The 25,370-nt window shown below is 41.3% G+C and overlaps 1 protein-coding gene across 2 annotated transcripts in view; it reads left to right on the top strand.

The window, feature by feature from the left end:
* The window catches only part of EIF2AK3 (eukaryotic translation initiation factor 2 alpha kinase 3), a 110,848-nt gene that overhangs the window by 50,967 nt on the left and 34,511 nt on the right, over nt 1–25,370 (top strand). For both annotated transcript variants that reach the window (XM_008154123.3, XM_028129107.2), the window contains exons 11-12: nt 2,299–2,421; nt 7,679–7,828. In XM_008154123.3, the coding sequence (XP_008152345.2) occupies nt 2,299–2,421; nt 7,679–7,828 (273 nt within the window). The remainder of the gene's footprint in view (nt 1–2,298; nt 2,422–7,678; nt 7,829–25,370) is intronic.

Consider the following 25,370-nt stretch of genomic DNA (forward strand, 5'->3'; position numbering starts at 1 on the left):
CCAATAAGGAGGGAATATGTTAATTGACGGCCACGCCCTCAAAGATGGTGGGGCCCACAGCCACAAGATGGTGGCGCCCAGTTCCCTCAGCCCCGCCTGCCTCCATAGTCCCCCAGTCTCCTCAGCCCCCAGCCGCCCAGGGCTGGCCCGAAGCGCAGGCAAGTCTCGAATGGCGGCTGCCCAGCTGATGCCCAAGGCGCAGGCAAGCCTTGGATTGTGGCTGCCCAGCCACCCAGGGCCGCCCAAGGCTCAGGTAACCAGGGCTGGCCAAGGCTTGCGCTGCCAGCAGTGGCAGCAGCAGAGGTGTGATGGGGGCGTTGCCTTCCCCTGATCGCTGGGTCGCCTCCCACCCCTGAGGGTTCCTGGACTGTGAGAGGGGGCAGGCCGGGCTGAGGGACCCTCCTTCCAGTGCATGAATTTTCATGCACCGGGCCTCTAGTTTTAAATATATATATTTTAGAGAGGAAGGGAGAGGGAGAGAGAGATAGAAACATCAGTGATGAGAGAAAATCATTGATAGGCTGTGAGGCCACATTTTAATTGAACCTTAAATCATAAGTAAGTAAAAGTTAGGTAGATAAGAGACAGGAGGAGAAGTGAAGTTTGATGAATAAATGTATTTTTAAGGCTGCTGTGAAGAGAATTAGAATAATGTATTCTAAAGTTGAATGACTTAAATTTTCCTTTAATGTTATTCATTTTGAAGAGTAGAGCTGATTTTTTTTTTAATGTAGGAGTTCTGTAATAATACCTAATGTATGTTGCGTGTATACTACATTATTAAGAGTACGTGTTCTGGATTTAGTTCTGAGTCCCAGTCCCAACTTTTCGTTTATCAGTTGGGACCTTAGGCAAGCTGGTACATATATTTATAGAGTCTATAAGCATATACAAGATGTTTTTCTTTTCAGAAGACATATCCATTTTCATATGGGTGTTTTCTCTAACATAGGAAGATAATCCAATTGGCCTTACAGGAGTAGGACATGAACTTCATGGGCTTTTGCAGTTGGGGAGATGGATTTGTACTGAAATACCTTGACTAGCTATTTTTAGGGGTACATATTTTTATTCTTCATTCTCTGTGAAGGTAATTGGTCCATGGAGGGTTGGAATATATTACCTTTACTCCTGAACTCCATGTTCTAACCAGCTGAGCCAACTACTAAATTAACTTGAGTGTGCTAATCATAAAGTAGTAAATTTAGCCTTATAAGAGATATCAAATATGATCTAATTCAACTCTCCCTCCATGTGGCTGGAAGGATAACTTCCATAGTATGCATGCATGCATGCATTCATTCATTCACTTATTAATTCATGCATTATTCAGTAGATATTTGCTAGGCCTTCTATTTGCCAGGTAAGCCCATGCTTTGAAAATACAAAGAGAAATGAGAATGTGCTCCTGTGTTCAAGGCCCTCACAGTCTAGTGGCAGTGGGAGAGTGAACTGCATTCAAATAACTGCAAAATGTTGGGATTAAGTTTAAATAGTTCAAAGTACTGCATGCAAAGTGCTGCAAGAACATTAAGACTGGGGCGTAGGAAGGGCTTACAGAAATTAGCAGAATGAAGGAAGAATAGTTTCATAAATACAAAGAATTCGGCCATCTCAGGGGAACAAATAGCACAAGCAAAAGCTCTGATGTTGTGAGAGGGCATGGTGCAAAGTTGGTTGGAATATACAGTGCAGGGAAGTGAGGTCAGGCACCGAGGGGGAAATAGGCTGCAGTGTGGAGGTCCATCTGTAAGTAACTGGTGGTGAGTTAGCTTCTGTCCGAATACTTTTGGATATGAGCACACACTGGCTCATGAGGCCACCCAGCCAATTACAGATAGTTTTGGTTCCTAGAGCAATTTCTGGCTTGAAAAGTACTTAATTATAATAGGATTGATTAGATTTGTTCCATAAAACTATTAAGAGACATTTTTGAATTGAGTACAGAATACCACAGGAGGTAAAAGGCTAGAGAAGTAAGGATAGAATATTTTGGTAGATGATAAAATATTGGTAAGACAGAACAGTACTACAGTTGCTCTAAGAACAAGGGATTAACAAGTGATTCCCAATGAAGCAGAAGCTTTTATATTTTTATAAATTTCCTAAGGAAAAAATTAGAATGTGTGTGCTTAATTTATACAAACAGAACAAAGAATGCAATTAGTAGAATTTACAATTTTTATTAATATGTTCTATCAGATTTACTGAATTTATACATTTTAAATGTCATAAAATAAGATTGAACTGATTATTACCATACTATAAAATGTAAAACTACTTAATTAATTTTTTTAGCTATCTAACAGATTTTGAACCAATTCAGTGCATGGGTCGTGGTGGGTTTGGAGTTGTCTTTGAAGCTAGAAATAAAGTAGATGACTGCAATTATGCTATCAAGAGAATCCGTCTCCCCAACAGGTAATGTATGGTACTTTTAGTCAACTTGGAGTTAGAGCTGTATAACCTAATCTATAGGCAGTATGTCCTTCTTACTATACTCCAGAGAGACTATAGAAAACAGTTTCTAAACTACTGAACCTTATGTTCTAAGTGCTACCAGGTAACCAGTTGTCTAAAAGATGTGATCTACTTTGGTTGCTTTGAATTTGCTTTTTAAAATGTGCCCTTTTTTTATTTTTCACAACTCAGAATTTTCCTATAGTGAATTTTAGTAACTATAGGTTTTAATATATAGCATCATTTAAAAACATCTTTATTTATTGTGGAAAATAAGAAAAAGTATTAAAATAAAAATTTTCTATTTTTTTTTTAACCACTATTAACATTTTAGAGTATTTCCTTTTGATTTTTTTTTTTCTGGTCATAAGTTTACCTAATTATCAATCCAGTATAGTTTCATCTCTTGCATTGTATCCTCAACATTTTCCATGTTAATAAGAGTACTAGTATTTTAGTAAAGTGTTAAAATACGTTAAAAGTATTTTATAGCTGGATAATAGTCCAGTTAATACATGTGCCATATTATGTTTAACCATTTGTTATTGTTCAACATTTAAGTTTACAATTTGTGCAATTAAAAATAACTTTTCAGTGTTCATCTTTTATATAAATAATAGAGGCCTGGTGCACGAATTCGTGCACCATTGGGGTCCCTCGGCCTGGCCTGCCTGCGGGATAGGGCCAAAACCGGCTGTCTGACATTCCCCGAGGGGTCCTGGATTGCAAGAGGGTGCAGGCCAGGCTGAGGGACCCTACCAGTGCACGATCAGGGCTGGGGAGGGATGTGGGAGGTTGGCCAGCTGGGGAGGGACCGCAGGAGGGCTCCAGGGTGTGTCCGGCTTGTCTCGCTCAGTCCTGATCAGCTGGACCCCAGCAGCAAGCTAACCTATCAGTCGGAACGTCTGCCCCCCTGGTGGTCAGTGCACATCATAGCGACTGGTCAAATGTCTGCCCCCTGGTAGTCAGTGCACGTCATAGCGAGCAGTTGAGCGGCCTTAGCATATCATTATCATATTACACTTCGATTGGTTGAACAGATGACCGGACACTTAGCATATTAGGCTTTCATTATATAGGATTTGGTCACATCTGTTTACTTGGGACAGATTCCTAGAAGTAAAATTTCTAACTCAGAACAGTGTTATACTTAAGATGATGAGCTTTCAGTAATACCCTCCTTTCCACATATTATAGAAGGCTCCTATAGAATCTTTTCTTTTTCTTTTTAAAAAATTTTCATTGAATTTTATTGGGCTGACATTGGCTAAAAGAATTATATAGGTTTTAGGTGTACAATTCTATAATACATTATCTATATATTGTGAGTTCACTACCCCAGGTCAAGTCTCCTTCCGTCACCATTTATCCCCTTTTACTGTCTTCTACCTCCCCCCACCCTCCTTTCCCTTTGATAATCACCATACTGTTGTCTCTGTGAGCTGTTGTTCTTGTTTGTTTGTTTGCTTAGTCCCTTCACCTTTTTCACCCAGCCCTCAAACCCCCTTCCCCTCTAACAGTGGTCAGTCTGTTCTGTATGAGTCTGTTTCTGTTTTGTTTGGTAGCTTATTTCATTCTTTAGATTCCACATATGAGTGAAATCATATGGTGCTTGTCTTTCTCTGACTGGCTTATTTCACTTAGCATGGATTCTTGATTAAATGTGCACTAATTACTGAACTGTCCTAACTGGTAGTTGGATGTCTGTCCAACAGATAGGGACACGGGAATGGGATGGTTTGATACTGTGGAACTAATGCCTTTCTTTGGTGTATAATTGTTGAGTAGTTTAAATATTTACATGTGCAAGGCACCACATAGGAAAGGCTTCTGTGTTCAAGACATTGTAACTACTTGAGGCTTTTGTATATATACTCAGATAATTACAATGCAGGGAAGATTGTGACCCATGACTTGGCTAAGTAAGTATCTTCTCATGAAAAAAGCAAAAATGTAGCTGAATGGCAGTCAAGGAAGGCAAGCTTTATGGGGGTAGTGACATCTGCGCTGAATATTCAAGAGTATTCTTTCTGCCCTAGCTGGTTTGGCTCAGTGGATAGAGCATTGGCCTGCAGACTAAAGGGTCCTGGGTTCAATTCCAGTCAAGAGCACATGCCTGGGTATCAGGCTCAATCCCTAGTAGGGGGCGTGTAGGAGGTAGCCTATCAGTGATTCTCCCTCATCATTGATGTTTCTTTCTCTCCCTCTCCCTTTTCTAAAATCAACAATACACACACACACACACACACACACACACACACACATATACACACTAGAGGCCCAGTGCACAAAATTCGTCCACGGGTGTGTGTGTGTGTGTGTGTGTGTGTGTGTGTGTGTGTCCCTCAGCCCAGCCTGTACCCTCTCCAATCTGGAACCCCTCGAGGGATGTCCGACTGCCCGTTTAGGCCCGATCCCAGTAGGATTGAGCCTAAACGGGCAGTCGGACATCCCTTTCACAATCCAGGACTGCTGTCTCCCAACTGCTCGCCTGCCTGCCTTCCTGGTTGCCCCTAACCACTTCTGCCTGCCAGCCTGATTGATGCCTAACTGCTCCCCTGCCAGCCTGTTTGCCCCTAACTGCCCTTCCCTGCAGGCCTGGTCGCCCCCAACTTTCCTCCTCTGCCGGCCTAGTCACCCCTAACTGCCCTCCCCTGCTGGCCTGATCGCCCTCAACTGCCCTCCCTTGCAGGCCTGGTCCCTCCCAACTGCCCTCCCCTGCTGGCCATCTTGTGGTGGCCATCTTGTGTCCACACAGGGGCAGTCATCTTTGACCACATGGGGGCAGCGATCTTGTGTGTTGGAGTGATGGTCAATTTGCATATTATTCTTTTATTAGATAGGATTAGATAGGATAGAGGCCTGGTGCATGGGTGGGGGCCAGCTGGTTTGCCCTGAAGGGTGTCCTGGATCAGGGTGGGGGTTTTCTTGGGGCATGGGGTGGCCTGGGCAAGGGGCCTGTGGTGGTTTGCAGGCTGGCCACGCCCCCCGGCGACCCAAGCGGAGGCCCTGGTATCTGGGATTTATTTATCTTCTATAATTGAAACTTTGTAGCTTTGAGTGGAGCCAAGCCTCCTGCTTGCTCTGTGGCTGCAGCCATTTTTGTTGGGATTTATTTATCTTCTATCATTGAAACTTTGTAGCCTGGAGTGGAGGCCTGGGCAGGCCAGGGCAGGCGGAAAGCTTGGCTTCCTCCATATCTGGGGGCAACTCAAGCCTCCTGCTCTCTCCAGCTCCGTGGCTGCCTCCATTTTTGTTGGGATTTATTTATCTTCTGTCATTGAAACTTTGTAGCCTTAAGCGGAGGCCAGGGCAGGCAGAAAGCTTGGCTTCTTCCATCTCCGGGGACAACTCAAGCCTCCTGCTCTCTCCAGCTCTGTGGCTGCCATCATTTTTGTTGGGATTTATTTATCTTCTATCATTGAAACTTTGTAGCATTGAGTGGATGCCTGGGCCGGCGAGGGCAGGCGGAAAGCTTGGCTTCCTCCATTGCCAGGGAAACCCAAGCCTCCCTCCTGCTCTCTGTGGCTGCAGCCATCTTGGTTGGGTTTATTTACATATTCGCTCCTGATTGGCTGGTGGGCGTGGCTTGTGGGTGTCGTGGAGGTACGGTCAATTTGCATATTACTCTTTTATTAGATAGGATAGAACCCTGGTGCACGGGTGGGGGCTGGCTGGTTTGCCCTGAAGTGTGTCCTGGATCAGGGTGGGGGTTCCTTTGGTGCGTGGGGCAGCCTGGCGAGGGGCCTGTGGTGGTTTGCAGGCCAGCCACACCCCCTGGCAACCCAAGCATAGGCTGGAAGCAGGTATCTGGGATTTATTTATCTTCTATAATTGAGACTTTGTAGCCTTGAGCGGAGGCCAGGGCAGGCCAGGGCGGAGTGAAGCTTGGCTTCCTCCATCGCCTGGGGCAACCTAAGCCTCCGGCTGGCTCCAGCTCCGTGGCCGCCTTGGTTGGGTTAATTTGCATATTTGCTCCTGATTGGCTGGTGGGCGTGGCTTATGGGTGTAGCAGAGGTACGGTCAATTTGCATGTTTCTCTTATTAGATAGGAGGTGTATATATATATATATATATATATATATATATATATATACACACACATATATATGTATGTATGTATATATGTATATATACATACATACATATATATGTGTGGTATATATATATGTATGTATTTAAAAAGAAAAAAGAGTAGCCTGTCTCTCAGTAGCCAGATGTGTAGGGGAGGGATGGCCAAGTACATGAAGAGGCCTGAGCAAAGGCTGTAGGTAGGCACTCAGGTGGTAAAGGACCAGGGAGTGTTCTGGCAAGGATGGAGCAAAAGGTAAGAAGGGGGGTGGAAGAGAAGATAGAAAAGATGGTTTGCAGCACCTTAAATGTCAAGCAAAGGAGTTTAGATTTCATTTCGTAGACAGTTGTGTCTTTGAACAGAAGAATGATGTGCTCAATGTGGAGGTGACTCTGGAGAGGGTGTGTAGATGGTTGATATGATGAGGAAACAGTCATAGATGAGAATGTTAGGAGATTTATTTTTGCAAAAGTTTAGTCTTAAGATACAGAACATTAGTGCAATAGCAGTGGGGATAGATGAGAAAGGAATGAGTGTAAAGAATTGAAAAGGAGGAGCTAATTGAAATATATACATCTCCTATCTAATAGCTGAATGTGAGGACCTAGAAGTTGAATTCAGAAGCATACCAGGATTCGCAGAGAGTGGGGACAGCAACCACAAAGTACAGGAGAAAAGTGGGAGTAGCTGACCACCTCCTGGGGCAGGAAGAGAATATGACTTGTACTTATGTTGTTTCAGGTGAGAGCAGGATCCTTAGAAATAGGAGATTACATCCATCTGAAAAGCTGTCCCAGCAAACTTAAAATCCAGATGCTTTTAAGTTAAACTTCATGCCCGTGATAGTCAGTGGTTGAGGCTTGCTTTAAAGAAACATGCTTGGACAGGCTTTTCGGATTGTAATATGTTCCCTGTTGGGTGGTCGTTCTCCATCCTCCTGAGCTCTGTTTTCTGAGTACTTGACTTTGTTCCTAATCACCCTCCTGTTCATTAAAAAACATTAAGCAATAATCTTTAAAGGTCTGTAGTCATCCATGTTTAGTGAGCCAGGACAGCTTTTTTTAATTTTTTAAATGAAGCAATAGATATGCTTGTAGCAAAAAACAAAACAGAACACTAAACATATCTTCTTCATTTTTTTTTAAGGGAATTGGCTCGGGAGAAGGTAATGCGAGAAGTTAAAGCCTTAGCCAAGCTGGAACACCCAGGCATTGTCAGGTATTTCAATGCTTGGTTGGAAGCACCGCCGGAGAAATGGCAAGAAAAAATGGATGAAATTTGGCTGAAAGATGAAAGGTAACATTGTTAGACATAGACTTAAAAACTAGTATATCCTTTCAGGTTAGTTTTTTGCTTTTGCAAACAAGATATTTCTATAACTTACAGATGATTTTCTAAAAAATAAAAATAGCAAATTATTGTTCTCTTTCATCATGTTTTGGAACGTTCTCTAGTCACTTGTTAGGTGAATGTTCATTTAGTATTTAAACATGAATTTTTTTCCCTTTTTTGTCCAGAACATGAATTTCTTATTAAATTTATTGGGCTGACATTGGTTGATAACATTATATAAGTTTCAAGTGTTTAATTCTATAATACAGAATCTATAAATTGCATTTTGTGCTCCCCACCCAAAGTCAGTTCTTCCTCTGCTCACCATATACTTGACCCCTTTGCTGTCTTCATCCTCCCTCTTCCCCTCTGATAATCACCCTTCTGTTTTCTGTTTATGAGTTTATTAGTTTGTTTTGTTTGTTTATAGATTTATTTTATAACTCCAGATATGAGTGAAATAATATGGTCTTTTCCCATCTCACTTATTTGGCTTAGTGTGATATTTTCAAGATTCATCTATGTTGTAGCAAATGGCAGCATTCCATCCTTTCTTATGGCTGAGTAGTATTCTATTGTATATATGTACCACATCGTCTTTATCCAATCATCCATTGAAGGGCACTTAGATGTTTTCATATTTTGGACACCGTGAATAACGGTACAATGAACATAAGGGTACGTATATCTTTATGAATAAATGTTTTCAAATTTTTCAGGTAGATACACAAAAGAGGGATTACTGAGTATGGTAGCTCTGTTTTTAAATTTTGAAAAAATTGTTTAATTATAGTTTACATTCAGTATTATTCTGTATTAGTTTTAGATGTACAGCATGATAGTTAGATAATCATGTCTAGTCTTAATTTTTTGGATATCTATTTCTCGTCATAGATACATTCCCACCAGTCATATATAAAGGTTTCTTTTTCTCCACATCCTCTCCAACACTTTTTATTTCTTATCTTATTGATAATAACCATCCAAAAAGCTATGAGATGGTAATTCATTTTGGATTTGATTTGAATTTCCCTTATAGTTAGTGAAGTTGAGCAACTTTTCATATGTGTGTTAGCCATTTGTATGTCTTCTTGGGGAAAGTGTTCAGGTCCAGTGACTTAGAGCATTTTTTCATATGCCTCTTGGCCATCTGTATGTCCACTTTGGATTAGTGTCTTATTTAGGTACTTTGCCCACTTTTTAATAGGATCATTTGTCTTCCTTTTGTTAAGTTGTATGAGTTCCTTGTATATTCCTTGTACATATTTTTGCACGTACCTGTGCAATTAAACCTTTATCAGATGTATCAGTATCATGGCCAAATATGTTCTCCCATACAGTGGGCTCCCTTTTCATTTTGTGGATGGTTTCTTTTGCTGTGCAGAAGCTTTTTATTTTGATGTAGTCCCATTTGTTTATTTTTTCCTTACTTTCCTTTGCCCTCAGAGATGTATCTATAAACATATTGCTACAAAAGAGGCCTGAGATTTTGTGACCTATGGTTTCTTCTAGGATTTTTATGGTTTCCTGACTTACATTTAAGTATTTTATCCATTTTTGAGTTTATTCTTGTGTGTGGTGTAGGTTGGTGATCTAGTTTCATATTTTTGCATGTACCTGTTCAATTTTCCCAAAACCATTTATTGAAGAGACTATTTTGACTCCGTTGTATGCTCTTGCCTCCTTTGTCAAATATTGAGTGTAACATTTGGTTGGATTTACAGGATCTCTGTTCTGTTCCATTGATCTGTATGTCTGTTCTTGTGCCAGTACCAGGAGCTTTTGATTACAGTAGCTTTGTAATAAAACTTGATATCTGTTATTGTGATCCCTCCAACTTCTTCTTTCTCAAGATTGCTGCGGCTATTTAGGATCTTTTTTGGTTTCATATAAATTTTTGGAGTATTTGTTCTAGATCTGGGAAATATGCTGTTGGTATTTTAATAGGGATTGCATTGAATCTGTAGATTGCCTTGGGTAGTATGGATATTTTAATGATATTAATTCTACCAATCCAGGAACATGGTAGATTCTTCTACTTATTATATATTCCTCTATCTCTTTTTTTCAACGTCCTGTAGTTTTCTGAGTACAAGTCTTTTACCTCCTTGGTTAAATTTATTCCTAAGTATCTTAATGGTAAATTGGATTGTTTGTTTAGTTTCTCTTTCTGAGAATTCATTATTGGTGTTTAAAAAGCCATCGGTTTTGGGGTGTTAATTTTGTATCCTGCTACATTGTCGAATCCATTATTAAATCTAGTAGTTTTTTTTTGGTGGAATCGATACACACTATCCTGTCATCTGCAAATAATGACAGTTTTACTTCCTCCTTCCCGATTTGGATGCTATCTCTTGTCTGATCGCTGTGGCGAGCACTACTGTTTTGACTAAGAATGGTGAAAGCGGACATCCCTGTCTTGTTCTTGTTCTTAGGGTAAATGGTTTTAATTTTTTCCCATTGAGTATGATGTTGGTGGTGGGTTTGTCATATATGGCCTTTATTATGTTGAGGTATGATCCTTCTATTCCCACTTTGCTGAGTTTTTATCAAAAATGGGTGTTGGATTTTGTTGAATGCTTTTTATGCATTTATTGATATAATCATGTGATTTTTGTCTTTCAGTTTGTTTATGTGATGTATCACATCTCTTAATTTTTGAATATTCTACGAGCCTTGCATCTCTGGAATAAATCCCACTGGATCATGGTGTATGATCTTTTTAATATATTGCTAGATCCGATTTACTAATATTTTGTTGAGGATTTTAGCATCTATGTTCATCAGGGATATTGGCCTGTAATTTTCTTTCTTTGTAGTGTCTTTATCTGGTTTTGGAATTAGGAAAATACTGGCCTCAAAAAAAGAGCTTGGAAGTGTTACTTCCTCTTGGAAATTTTGGAATAGTTTGAGGAGGATAGGTGTTAGTTCTTTGAATGTTTGGTAAAACTCCCCTGTGAAGCTGTTGGTACCCAGGCTTATGTTTGCTGGGAATTTTTTGATTATTGCTTCCAGTTCATCAGTTGTTATTGGTATATTCAGGCTTTTCTGATTTTTCCTGATACCGTTTTGGAAGATTGTATTTTTCTAGGAATTTGTCCATTTCATCCACATTTTCTAGCTTGTTGGCATATAGTAGCTCATAGTATTTCTTACAATCCTTTGTATTTCTGTGGTGTCAGTTGTTACTTCCCCAATTTCTTTTGTGATTTTATTTAATTGGGTTCTTTTCTTTGTTTCTTGAAGACTCTGGTTAAAGAGTCATCAATCTTGTTTATCTTTTCAAAGAACCAGCTCTTGGTTTCATTGACCTTTTGTATTTTTTTTTAGTCTCTATGTCATTTATTTCTGTTCTAATCTTTATTATTTCCTTCCTTCTACTTACTCTGGATTTTTCTTATTATTCTCTTTCTAATTTTTAAAAATAGTTTATTTATTTATTTATTTATCTTTGAGGTAGGCCTGTAGTGCTGTGAACTTCCCTCTCAGGACTGCTTTTTCTGTGTCCTAGAGCTTTTGGGTTATTGTGTGTTCATTATCATTTATTTTCAGGAAGTTTTTTATTTCTTTCTTGATCTCATTAGTAACCCATTCATTGTTTAATAACATACTATTTAGTGTTCACGTATTTGAACTAGAGGCCCGGTGCACAGGGGTAGGGGGTGTCCCTCAGCCCAGCCTGCACCTTCTCCAATCTGGGACATCCCTCTCACAATCCAGGACTACTGGCTCCCAACTGCTCGCCTGCCTGCCTTCCTGATTGCCCCTAACTGCTTCTGCCTGCCAGCCTGATCACCCTGTGACCACTCCCCTGCCAGCCTGATTAATGCCTAACTGCTCCCCTGCCAGCCTGTGTGCCCCTAACTGCCCTCCCCTGCAGGCCTGGTCACCCATAACTGCCCTCCCCTGCAGGCCTGGGTCCTCCCAACTGCCCTTCCCTGCAGGCCTGGTCGCCCCCAACTTCCCTCCCCTGCCGGCCTGGTCACCCCTAACTGCCCTCTCCTGCAGGCCTGGGTCCCTCCACAACTGCCCTTCCCTGCAGGCCTGGTCGCCCCCAACTTCCCTCCTCTGCCGGCTTGGTCACCCCTAACTGCCCTCCCCTGAAGACTTGATTGCCCCCAACTGCCTTCCCTTGCAGGCCTGGACCCTCCCAACTGCCCTCCCCTGCTGGCCATCTTGTGGTGGCCATCTTATGTCCACATGGGGGCAGCCATCTTTGATCACATGGGGGCAGCCATCTTGTGTGTTGGAGTGATGGTCAATCTGCATATTACTCTTTTATTAGATAGGATAGAGGCCTGGTGCATGGGTGGGGGCCGGCTGGTTTGCCCTGAAGGGTGTCCCGGATCAGGGTGGGGGTTCCCTTGGGGCGTGGGGTGGCCTGGGCGAGGGGCCTGTGGTGGTTTGCAGGCCGGCCACGCCCCCTGGTGACCCAAGTGGAGGCCCTGGTATCTGGGATTTATTTATCTTCTATAATTGAAACTTTGTAGCCTTGAGCGGAGCCAAGCCTTTTGCTTGCTCCGTTTTGGCAGCCATTTCTGTTGGGATTTATGTATCTTCTATAATTGAAACTTTATAACCTTAAGCAGAGGCCTGGGCCAGCCAGGGTGTGCAGAAAGCTTGGCTTCCTCTATCGCCAGGGGCAACCCTAGCCTCCTGCTCTTTCCAGCTCCGTGGCTGCCGCCATTTCTGTTTGGTTTTATGTATCTTCTATCATTGAAACTTTGTAGCCTTGAGTGGAGGTCTAGGTCGGCAAGGGCAGGCGGAAAGCTTGGCTTCCTCCATTGCCAGGGAAACCCAAGCCTCCCTCCTGCTTTCTGTGACCATAGCCATCTTGGTTGGGTTTATTTGCATATTCGCTCCTGATTGGCTGATGGGCGTGGCTTGTGGGCATAGCAGAGTGATGGTTAATTTGCATATTACTCTTTTATTAGATAGGATGTCTTTGTGTGTTTTTATTGTAGTTGATTTCTAATTTCATTCCATTGTGATCTGAGAAGATACCTGATATGATTTCAGTCTTCTTTTATGTAAAATATATTTTTATGGATTTCAGAGAGGGGGAGGGAGAGAGAGATAGAAACATCCTATATAATAAAACCCTAATATGCAAATCGACCAAACAGTGAAACAACTGGCGGAACGACCTGTCGCTATTATGCGCATTGACCACCAGGGGGCAGATGCTCAATGCAGGAACTGCCTCCAGTCAGGGCCAGTGAGCAGGTAACACCAGGCCGCCAGCCAAAGTGGGTGCCAGCAGGAGCCCCCTGATCACCCCGCCAGTCGCCCCACAGATCGGCCCTGATCATCGGCCAGGCCTAGGGACCCTACCCTATATATTGGGAACAGTCTCTTAGATTTAAAAATTAAAACCTGGCAAGACTTGGATTGACATGCATGGATTCTGGCTTGCACATTTTGTGGTCAGCCCTGATTCTGACACTTATAACTGTGTGACAAAGCCAATTACTTCTCTCCACTTCAGTTTTCCACCCATAAGATGGGGAAAATGGTACTACTGTCTCAGAGTGATCATGTTATGTACTACTTTTTATAATCAGGGCAAAAAAATGTAGCTGCCCATACAACAGCAAGATGCCTTTACCTGTAGGAAAAATATGGTCACTGGTGCATGCAGTGTCCCAGATTTAGTCACGACATCCCCCGAGGGGTCCCTGATTGTGAGAGGATGCAGGCCAGGCTGAGGGACCCCTCCCCCCGCCCCCAGTGCAAGAATTTCGTGCCCTGGGATTCTAGTCAATGATGAAAGAGAATCATTGATCATCTGCCTCCTGCACGCCCCCTACTGGGGATTGATCCTGCAACCTGGGCATGTACCCTTGACTGGAATCAAACCCAGGACCCAGTCAGTCTGCAGGCTGGTGCTCTATCCACTGAGCCAAATCAACTGGGACATGATTTCAATCTTCTTGAGCTTGTAGAGACTTGTTTTGTGTCCTAACATGTAGTCTATCTTTGAGAATGACCCATGTGCACTTGAGAAGAATATACACTGAGTGGCCAGATTATTATGATCTCTGAACGCATAATAATCTGGCCACTCAGTGTATATCTTATATAATAAAAGGCTAATATGCAAATTGTCCCCTTGACCAGGAGTTTGACCAGCAGGCAGGCTGGCCAACCGTCCATGTCCCCTACCCCTGGCCAAGCTGGCCGGACCCCACCAATGCACGAATTCATGCACCGGGCTATATATATATATATATATATATATATATACACACACACACACACACACACACACACACACACATATATATGTATACACACACACACACACACACACACACACACACACACACACACACACAGAGTGGCCAGATTATTATGCGTTCAGAGATCATAATAATCTGGCCACTCAGTGTATATTCTGTAGCTTTGGGGTGAAATGTTCTGTAAATGTCAGTTAAATCCATCAGATCCAGTGTGTTATTTAGGATCACTGTTTCCTTGGTTAAGTTTTTGTCTGGAAGATCTACCTGGTGAAGTCAGGGGTGTTAAAGCCCTCTACTGTGACTGTATTGGTATCAATCTCCGTTTTAAAGTCCTCCAGAAGTTGTTATTTTTTATATATATATTTAGATACTCCTATATTGGGTGCATATCACCAGGGTTATATTCTCTTGTTGGATCAATCCCTTTAGTATTATGTAGTGACCTTTATTTTCTCTTTTTATGTCTTTTGCTTTTAATTCTATTTCGTCAGATATGAGTATTGCTACCCCAGCTTTTTTTCTGTTTCCATTTGCATGGAAAATTTTTTTTCCATCCCTTCACTCTCATCCTGTGTGGACAGTTTATATTTGGGTCATATTTTCATATCAGTTCAGCTACTCTACTTCTTTTCATTGGAGCATTTAATTTATTTACACTTAAGTTTATTATTGATAGGTACTTATTTATTTCCATTTTAATTCTTTTTGCCTATGGTTCTCTCTCAATTTCTTCTCATTACATCAGTCCCTTTAGCATTACTTACACTACTAGTTTGGTGGTGACAAACTCCTCTAGCCTTTATTGTCTGGGATGCTCTTTATTTCACCATCTATTTTGAATGATAGTTTTGCTGAATATAGTAATCTTGGTTTCAGATTCTTGCTTTTCATTATCTTGAAAACTTCATGCCATTCCCTTTGGCCTGAAAAGTCTCTGGTGAAAAATCAGCTGAAAGCTTTATGGGGGCTCCTTTGTAGGTAACAAATTGCTTTCCTCTTGTTGTCTTTAAGATTCTCTCTTTGTCTTTAATTTTTGACATTTTAATTATGATGTGTCTGGGTGTGGGTCTGTTTGGGTTCTTCTTGCTTGGGACTCTCTATACTTCCTGAACTTGTGTGACTTTTTCCTTCACCAGGTTAGGGAAGTTTTCTGCCATTATTTCTTCAAACACATTCTCTATCCCTTGCTCACTTTCTTCTCCTTCTGGCACTCCTATTCAAATATTATTATGTTTCATGGTGTCCCATAGCTCCTTTATGCTGTCCTCCTGTTTTTAAATTTTTTTTTTCTTTTTGGTTTCCTGATGAGTGATTTTTTTTTTTCTACCCAGTCTTCTAATTCACTGATCTGATCCTCGGCTTCTCCTAATCTGCTGTGTATTCCTTCCATTGTGTTCTCCATTAGTGCTGTGTTATTCTTCATAGTTACTATATCTATTCTCATGTTGTTGAGCATTCTTGCCATCATTATTCTGAACTCTGTGTCTGATAAATTTCTTATCTCCATTTCATTTAGCTCTTCTTCTGGAGAATTCTCTTGTTCTTTCATGTAGGGCTTGTTCTTTGTCTCTCCCCATTTTGGCTGCCTGTTTGTATTTGTGTCTATGTCTTAGGTAGATCTGCTACGACTCTCCATCTCTATTGCAGGACAACATCAGTCACTATTTGTTACTGACTCAGAAGCTATCAGCTTGTTGCTTCCTCTGCTGAGGCTGCGTGCCTTTGAAAAGGACCAAGATGGACATCAAGGTCTATTTTTCCTAGTCCTGGACCCAAGATTAGATCAGGCAAAGACTCAGAGCCTCCAGAGTTCCACCTCTGCCTTCAGTCTGATTATTATTCAGTCTTGATTAGCCTCAGTGTGTCGACTGCAGTCGGGGAGAGGTTTTCCAACAGGGTGGGGCAATTATTTCTGCCTGCAGACTATTGTTATTCTCAATCTCTTAATGGGCTTCAGAAATTTCATAAGGTGTGGCAAGGAGTTTTCCAATAAGGTGTGGCAATTGCTTTTCTCCCAGGCAAAAGCTGCCTGGACGGTAAAGGTCTGCTGGAGGAAGGTCTTCTATGTATTTTATTGTTTCAGGTCCTCTGCAGTATGAGGGAATGACTTAGCACAGGAAACCAGGGTGTCTGCTTTTGGAGCTCTAACCTTAGAGCCCCCAACCCTGGCTTTTGCTCACATAGGTCCATTGTACTCTCCCCTCCCTCTGCTGGAGCCCAAGGTGAGTGGTTGCACAAGAGATTTTGTGTGTTGGCCCTTTAAGAGGGTTACTGCATTTCCAGCTGTCTCTCCCTGGCATACACAAACCTGCTGCTTTTCACAGCCATTTTTGTGGGCACTTCTCAGTTCTGGTGCTCTGGGCTTGGGATCCCAGCATGAGGTTTAGACCCCAGAGTTCTCAATGGGGACCCCTGTCCTCCCCCCCCCCCCACCTCTCTCTCTCTCTCTCTCTCTCACACACTCACACACACACACACACACACACACACACAAACATAGCTGAGATAACCCTCTGGAATTTCAGCCACTGCCTGTGGGAGTCTGACCAGCCCTCTCATGCTTCTGTACTTCCTACCAAGTCTCTATGCGATTTCCACTTTCCGTCATTGGTTATTAGGGTTCTCTCCTACTAGTCTATAGTTAATTATTCAGGATGGTTTTTCTGTATTTAGTTTAATTCCAGTTTGGTTCTGGGAGTGTGTAAGTGTAGCTTCCACTTACTCTGCAGCCATTTTGGAATCTCTCTAGTTGTATGAGTTTCTAAATATGTTTTGGATATTAGTCCCTTATTGGAGGTGTTATTTGCAAGTATCTTCTCCCATTCAGTTGGATGTCTTTTTGTTTTGTTTATGGTTTATTTTATTTTTTTTTAATGTCCTGCAGTCCCAATTTATTTTTTATTTTTCTTCTTTTACCATTGGGCTCTCTGAGACCAAGGTATTTAAATTTAGTATGTGTGTTTTCTTCTATATATTTTATTGTTTCAGGTCTTATTTTTAAATCTTTGAACCATTTGGAGTTAATATTTATGAATGGTAATAAGTAACAGTCTAGTTTCATTCTTTTGCATGTAGCTTTGTAATTTTCCCAACACCATTTATTGAAGAGACTCTCTTATTTTCATTGTATATTTTTTGCTCCTTTGTTGAAAATGAATTGCTGATGTACATGTGGATTTACTTCTGGGCTCTCTATTCTATTCCATTGGCTTGTGTATCTGTTTTCTGCCAATACCATACTGTTTTGATTATTGTAGCTTTGTAGTATAATTTGAAGTCAGGGAGTGTGATACCTCCAGCTTTGTTTTTCCCCTTCATAATTGCTTTTGCCATTTGGGATCTTTTTTTGGTTCCATACAAATTTGATGATTCTTTTGTTCAATATTTTTTTAAAATGCTGTTAGGGTTTTAATGGTGATACCATTAAATATGCATATTTCTTTAGGTAATATTGCCATTTTAACTATGTTGATTCATCCATGGAATATCTTTCTATTTCTTTGTCTTCTTTAATTTATTTACACAATGTTTTGTGCTTTTCAGTGGATAGGTTCTTTACATCTTTTGTTAAGTTTATTCCTAGCTATTTTACTATTTTTATTGTGATTTGAAATAGAATTGTTTTGTTCATTTCTTTTTTAAATATTTTATTATTAGTATATAGGAATACAACAGATTTTTGTATTTTGATTTTTGTATTCTGCCACTTCACTGTATTTGTTTATTATTTCTAATACTTTTTTGGTGGACTCTTTAGGATTTTCTCTTTACTGAATCATGTCATCTATAAAAGGTGGCAGTTTTACTTCTTCATTCCCAATTTGGATGCCTTTTATTTATTTCTCTTGTCTGATTGCTCTAGCCAGAACTTTTAGTCCTATGTTGAATACATAGTGGCAAGGATGGGCATCCGTCTTGTTCCTGATCATAAAGGAAAAGTATTTAGTTTTTCACCATTGAGCATGATAGTAGCTGAGGGTTTGTCATACATGGCCTTTAGTATGTTGAGGTACTTTCCTTCTATACCTGTTGTATTGAGAGTTTTAAACATATATGATTTTAATATATTTACTAGGTGCCCAGTGCACAAAATTCATGCACTGGGGAGGGGTCCCTCAGCCCAGCCTGCCACCTCTCACATACTGGGAGCCCTCAGGGGATGTCCTACTGATGGCTTAGGCCCACTCCTTGTTGGAGCAGTCTGGCCTCCCTTTGCGGGAGGCGACCGGGCTGATCAGGGGAAGATGCCAGCCCCATCACCCCGCTACTGCAGCCACTGCCAGTCATCGTAGCCACCAAGGTGTTTTCATCAACATGGACTCCAGTCCCTTCACCATGAAAAAATGACAACTTTCTTTAGGCATTTTCAAGATGTGTCTTTCATAGGATATGACATTTCTTTCTTTATTTTTCTTTTTACCCTCACCTGAGGATATGTTTCCATTGATTTTTTCCCCTTCCCTCCGATTCCAGGCTCGGCCACTTCGCAAGCCTACAGCCTCCGCCCCAGGCTTTAGGCTTGGGAAGCGGGTACCCCCAACCCCCAAGCCTAAAGCCTCCATGAGATGGCCGGCTGGGAGTGACCTGGGTGCCGAGGAGGTTCCCAGGACCCAGGTATGTATGCAAATTAACCACCATCTTTATTGGGTTAATTTGCATACTCACTCTGATTGGCTGTGGGCGTAGTGGAGGTACGGTCAATTTACATGTTTCTCTATTATTAGGAAAGATTGATATGAGGATTTTTATTCTTTAGTATGTTTTTTGCAATATATATTAATGTTTCAAAAAATTATTTTAAATATAATGTTACATGCAATAAACATTAATATTTCAAGAAAAAAGATTTTAAATATGATAATATCAAAACTGTACTAACAGTATAATATCACAAAAGTTGTAGGAAGTATTAAAAATCTGAAAATAAAAGGATTACTTCTCTTATATTCTAAAATAGTTTTTTTTTCTCTGGGCTCTATTTTTGTTCATCAGTTCATGTTCATTATATTCCACAAATGAGTGAGATCATGTGATATTTATCTTTCTCCGACTGGCTTATTTCACTTAGCATAATGCTCTCCAGGTCCATCCATGCTGGTGCAAATGGTAAGAGTTCCTTCTTTTTTATGGCAGCGTAGTATACATTGTGTAGATGTACCACAGCTTTTTAATCCACTCTTAGCTATTGTAAATTGTGCCACTATGAACACAGAGGTGCATATATCCTTTTTGATTGGTGTTTCTGATTTCTTGGGATATATTTCCAGAAGTAGGATTACTGGGTCAAATGGGAGTTTCATTTTTAATTTTTTGAGGAAATGCCCTACTGTTTTCCACAGTGGCTGTACCAGTTTAGGTCCTTTGCCCATTTTTTGATTGGATTGTTTATCTTCCTTTTATTAAGTTCTATGAGTTCCCTTTAATTTTGGAGATTAAACCCTTAATCGGAGATAACATTAACAAACATGTTCTCCCATGCAGTGGGCTTTCTTGTTGTTTTGTGGATGGTTTCTTTTGCTGTGCAGAAGCTTTTTATTTTGATGTTGTCCCATTTGTTTATCTTCTCCTTAGTTTCCATTGTCCTAGGAGCTGTACTGGCAAAGATACTGCTACAACATATGTCTACTATTTTGCTGCTATGGATTCTTCTAGGATTTTTATGGTTTCCCGTCTTACATTTAAGTCCTTTATCCATTTTGAGTTTATTTTTGTGTATGGTGTAAGTTGGTGATCTAGTTTCATTTTTTTGCATGTATCTGTCCAATTTTCCCAACACCATTTATTGAAGAGACTGTCTTGACTCCACTGTATGCTCTTGCCTCCTTTGTCAAATATTAATTGAGCATAATGGCTTAGGTCAATTTCTGGGTTCTCTGTTCTGTTCCATTGCTCTATATGTCTGTTCTTGTGCCAGTACCAGGCAGTTTTGAGAGCAGTGGCTTTGTAATACAGCTTGAAATCTGGTATTAAGATAACCTCCTTCTTTGTACTTCTTTCTCAGGATTGCTGCAGCCATTTGAGGTCTTTTTTTTATTTCATATGAATTTTTGGAGTTTGTTCTAGGTTTGTGAAATATGCATTGGTATTTTAATGGGGATTACATTGAATCTATAAATTGCTTTGGGTAGTATGGACATTTTAATGATGTTGATTCTACCAATCCATGAACACAGTATATTTTTTTTATTTCTTTATGTCTTCCTCTATCTCCTTTTTCAATGTCCTGTAGTTTTCTGAGTACAGGTCTTTTACCTCTTTAGTTAAGTTTGTTCTTAGGTATCTTCATTTTTTTGGTGCATAAATGGGATTTTTTTTGTTTGTTTGTTTCTCTTTCTGTGAGTTCATTATCCTAATATATAAAATGCCAGGTGCCATCACGACTGAAATGACCAGACAAACGACCAAACAGCAGGCTAGCGAGATGAGGGAGATGGAGCTGTGGGCCCCCAGCCGCCCACGGCGCAGCATTGGGAGGAGGGAGCTGTGGTGCCAAATGACCAAAGGACCGGTCTGGCTCTCACGGTGTGGTGGGGGGGGGCTGTGGAGGCTGGGGAGCCTCGAGGGGCAGGGGGCTGTGAGCATGGAGCGTCGTGGGGTGGCTGAGGCTGAGGAGTGACATGGCGGCAGCTGAGGCTGAGGAGCCTCACAGGGTGGGAGCTTTTAGCGTGGAGTAGGGGCCATGGAGGTGGAGGAGCGACGCTGGGCGGCGGACATGTCCCTGATTGCAGCTAGGCCTAGGGACCCTAACCACTCATGATTTAATTGTGTGTTGGGCCTCTATAAAAGCCATAGATATCTGGTTGTTAATTTTGTATCCTGCTACATTGTTGAATTCATTTATTAAATCTAATAGTTTTTTGATGGAGTCTTTAGGGTTTTCTATGTACAATATCATGTTGTCTGCAAATAATGACAGTTTTACTTCTTTTCCAATTTGGATGCCTTTTATTTCTTCTTACCTGATCACTATGGCTAGCACTTGCAGTATAATGTTGAACAGGAGTGGTGAAAGTGGACATCCCTGTCTTGTTCCTGTTCTTAGGGGAAATGGTTTTAATTTTTGCCCATTGAGTATGATGTTGGTTGTAGGTTTGTCATATGTGGCCTTTATCATATTGAGATATGCTCCCTCTATTCCCACTTTGCTGAGAGTTTTTATAAAAAATGGGTGTTGGATTTTTTCGAATGCTTTCTCTGCATCTGTTGAGTTGATCATGTGATTTTTGTCTTTGAATTTGTTTATGTAATATATCACGTTTATTGATTTGTGAATATTGTATCAGCTCTGCATCCCTGGAATAAATCCCACTTGGTCATGGTGTATGATCTTTTTAATATACTAGAAGCCCCATGCATGAAATTCATGCATGGGGGTCAGAGGGGGCGACCCTCAGCCTGGCCTGCGCCCTCTCACAGTCTGGAACCCCTTGGGAGATGTCTGCCTTTTGGCTTAGGCCCGATCCCATGGGATCTGGCCTAAGCTGACAGTCAGACATCCCTCTAGCAGTCTGGGGCTCTCGCAGTTGAGGACCCCTCGCTCCTTACCACCTGCCTGCAGCGGAGGCGGGAGATGCTCCCACCACTGCCATTGCGCTTGCCAGTCGTGAGCCAGGCTTCTGGCTGAGTGGCGCTCCCCTGTGGGAGTGCACTGACCACCACGGGGCAGCTCCTGTGTTGAGCATCTGCCCCCTGGTGGTCAGTGTGTGTCATAGTGGCCGGTCATTCTGCTGTATGGTTGATTTGCATATTAGGATTATATTATTTAGGATTGCTGGATGCAATTTGCTGTTTTGTTGAGGATTTTAGCATCTGTGTTCATAGGGATATTGGCCTGTAATTCTCTTTCTTTGTAGTGTCTTTATCTGGTTTTGGAATTAGGATAATGTTGGCCTCATAAATAGAGTTTGGAAGTGTACCTTCCTCTTGGATTTTCTGAAATAGTTTGAGGAGTATAGGTGTTAGTTCTTCTTTGAATTTTGGTAAAACTCCCCTGTGAAGCCGTCTGAACCTGGGCTTTGTTTGGTGGGAGTGTTTTGATTACTGCTTCTAGTTCATCAGTTGTTATTGGCCTATTCAGGTTTTCTAATTCCTCCTCATTCAGAGATTATATTTTTCTGGGAATTTGTCTGTTTCATCCACATTGTCCAGCTTGTTGGCATATACTAGTTCATTGTATTTTCTTACAATTCTTTGTATTTCTTTTCTTTTTAATATATTTTTTTATTGTTTAAAGTATTCCATGTAGTAGTACATATATCTCCTTTTTATTCCCCATTGAGCTTCCCCCCAGCCGCCTCTACCCCCTGTCGCATGCCCTCATCCTAACCCCCCAGTGTCTTGTGTCCATTGGTTGTGCTTATATGCATGCATACAAGTTCTTTGTTTGATCTCTTTCCCCCATCTCCAACACTCCCCTGCTTTCCCTCTGTAATTTGACAGTCTGTTCGGTGCTTTACTGCCTCTGTATTTATCTTTTTGTTTATCAGGTTATAATGTTCTTTATTTTCCATCAATGAGTGAGATCATGTGGTATTTTTATTTCATTGCCTGGCTTATTTCACTTAACACAATGCTTTCCAGTTCCATCCATGCTGCTACAAATGGTAAGAATTCCTTCTATTTTATAGCTGCATAGTATTCCATTGTGTAGATGTACCATAGTTTTCTAATCCACTCATCTGCTGATGGGCATTTGGGCTGTTTCCAAATCTTAGTTGTGGTGAATTGGGCTGCTATGAACATAGGGGTGCATATATCCTTTCTGATTGGTGTTTCTAGTTTCTTGGCATATATTCCTAGAAGTGGGATTACTGGGTCAAATTGGAGTTCCATTTTTAGTTTTTTGAGGAAACTCCATACTGTTCTCCACAGTGGCTGCACCAGTCTGCATTCCCACCAGTAGTGCATGAGGGTTCCTTTTTCTCCTCATCCTCGCCAGCACTCGTCGTTTGTTGATGATTGCCATTCTGACAGGTGTGAGATGGTACCGCATTGTTGTTTTGATTTGCATCTCTTGGATAATTAGTGACTTTGAGCATGTTTTCATGTGTCTCTTGGTCTTCCTTCTGTCTTCTTTCGAAAAGATTCTATTTTGGTCTGTTGCCCATTTTTTTATTGAATCATTTATCTTCCTTTTATTAAGTTGTATAAGTTGCCTGTAGATGTTGGAGATTAAACCTTTATCAGTGATAACATTTGCAAATATGTTCTCCCATACAGTGGGCTTTCTTGTTGTTTTGTTGATGGTTTCTTTTGCTGTGAAAAAGCTTTTTATTTTGATGTAGTCCCATTTGTTTATATTCTTTTTAGTTTCCATTGCTCTAGGAGCAGTATTGGTGAAGAAATTGCTTCGGCATATGTCTGAGATTTCTCTGCCTGTGGATTCCTCTAGTATGTTTATTGTTTCCCATCTTATGTTTAAGTCCTGTATCCATTTTGAGTTTATTTTTGTGTATGGTGTAAATTGGTGGTCTAGTTTCATTTTTTTGCATGTATCTGTCCAATATTCCCAACACCATTTGTTGAAGAGACTGTCTTGACTCCATTGTATGTTCATACCTCCTTTGTCAAATATTAATTGAGCATAGTGATTTGGGTCGATATCTGGATTCTCTTTTCTATTCCATTGGTCTATATGTCTGTTCTTGTGCCAGTACCAGGCTGTTTTGAGAACAGTGGCTTTGTAATACAGCTTGAAATCTGGTATTGAGATCCCACCTACTTTGTTCTTCTTTCTGAGGATTGCTGTGGCTATTCCGGGTCTTTTTTTATTCCAGATAAATTTTTGGTGAGTTCTTTTTAGGTATGTGAAATATGCATTGGTATTTTAATTGGGAGTGCATTGAATCTATAGATTGCTTTGGGTAGTATGGACATTTTAATGATGTTGATTCTACTAATCCACGAACATGGTATGTTCTTTTATCTGTTTACGTCTTCATCTCTCTCTTTTTTCAGTGTCCTATAGTTTTCCACGTATAGGTCTTTTACCTCCTTAGTTAAGTTTATTCCTAGGTATCTTAATTTTTTTGGTGCGATGGTAAATGGGATTGCTTTTTTAGTCTCTCTTTCTGTAAGTTCACTATTGATGTATAGAAATGACATAGATTTCTTGGCATTAATGTTGTATTCTGATACATTGCCTAATTCATTTATTAAGTCTATTAGTTTTTTTATGGAGGCTTTTGGGTTTTTATGTGCAATACTAGCATTCCCGTTGCAGGAAAAATCCTGCAATAGGATTTCCTGCTGCACTCTACCCCGCCTCCATTCCTCCCTTGTCGCCCGCCCCGCCTTCTCCTCCAGCCCGCCTGCTTTTCCCTTCGTCCCCGGCCCCGCCTCTACTCCACCCTTGTCACCCGCCCCGCCTTCTCTGCCAGCCCGCCTGCTTTTCCCTTCGTCCCCGGCCCCGCCTCCGCTCCGCCCTTGTCGCCCGCCCTGCTTTCTCTGCCAGCACGCCTGCTTTTCCCTTCTCCCCCAGCCCCGCTTCCGCTCCGCCCTTGTCGCCCGCCCCGCCTTCTCTGCCAGCCCGCCTGCGTTTCCCTTCGCCCCTGGCCCCGCCTCCGCTCTGCCCTTGTCGCCCGCCCCACCTTCTCCTCCAGCCCGCCTGCTTTTCCCTTTCGCCCCTGGCTTCTTTCGACGCTGTCTTGATATGCAAATTAGCCGCCATCTTTGTTGGGGTAATTTGCATACTCGTCCTGATTGGTTGGTGAGCGTGGCTTGGCTGGTGGGCGTGGCTTAGGTGTAGCGAAGGTGCGGTCAATTTGCATATTTGTCTATTATTAGATTAGATCATGTCATCTGCAAATAAGGACAGCTTTACTACAGTATTCTTGGATTCAGACCCTTCCTTTGCATGACTTTGTATATTTCATTCCATTCCCTTCTGGCTTGATGAGTTTCTGTTGAGAAATCAGTTGCTAGTCTGATGGGGGTTCCTTTGTAGGTAACTTTCTGTCTCTCTCTGGCCGCTTTTAAGATTCTTTGTTGTTGGTGTTTGCCAATTTAATTATAATGTGCCTTAGCATCAGTATTTTTGGGTTCATTTTGCTTGGGACTCTGTGAGCTTCTTGGATTTGTGTGGGTTTTTTCTTCCCTATATCAGGGAAATTTTCTGTCATTATTTCTTCAAACATGTTTTCTATTTCTTGCTCAGTTTTCTCTCCTTCTGGAATCCCTATTATTACGACTGTTGTTTTGTTTCATGTTGTCCCAAAGTTCCCTTAAGCCCTCCTCCTGCTTTTTAATTTTTTTTTTCTAGAAGC

The sequence above is a fragment of the Eptesicus fuscus genome, chromosome 9, assembly GCF_027574615.1.
Source record: "Eptesicus fuscus isolate TK198812 chromosome 9, DD_ASM_mEF_20220401, whole genome shotgun sequence".
Taxonomy (NCBI): Eukaryota; Metazoa; Chordata; class Mammalia; order Chiroptera; family Vespertilionidae; genus Eptesicus; species Eptesicus fuscus.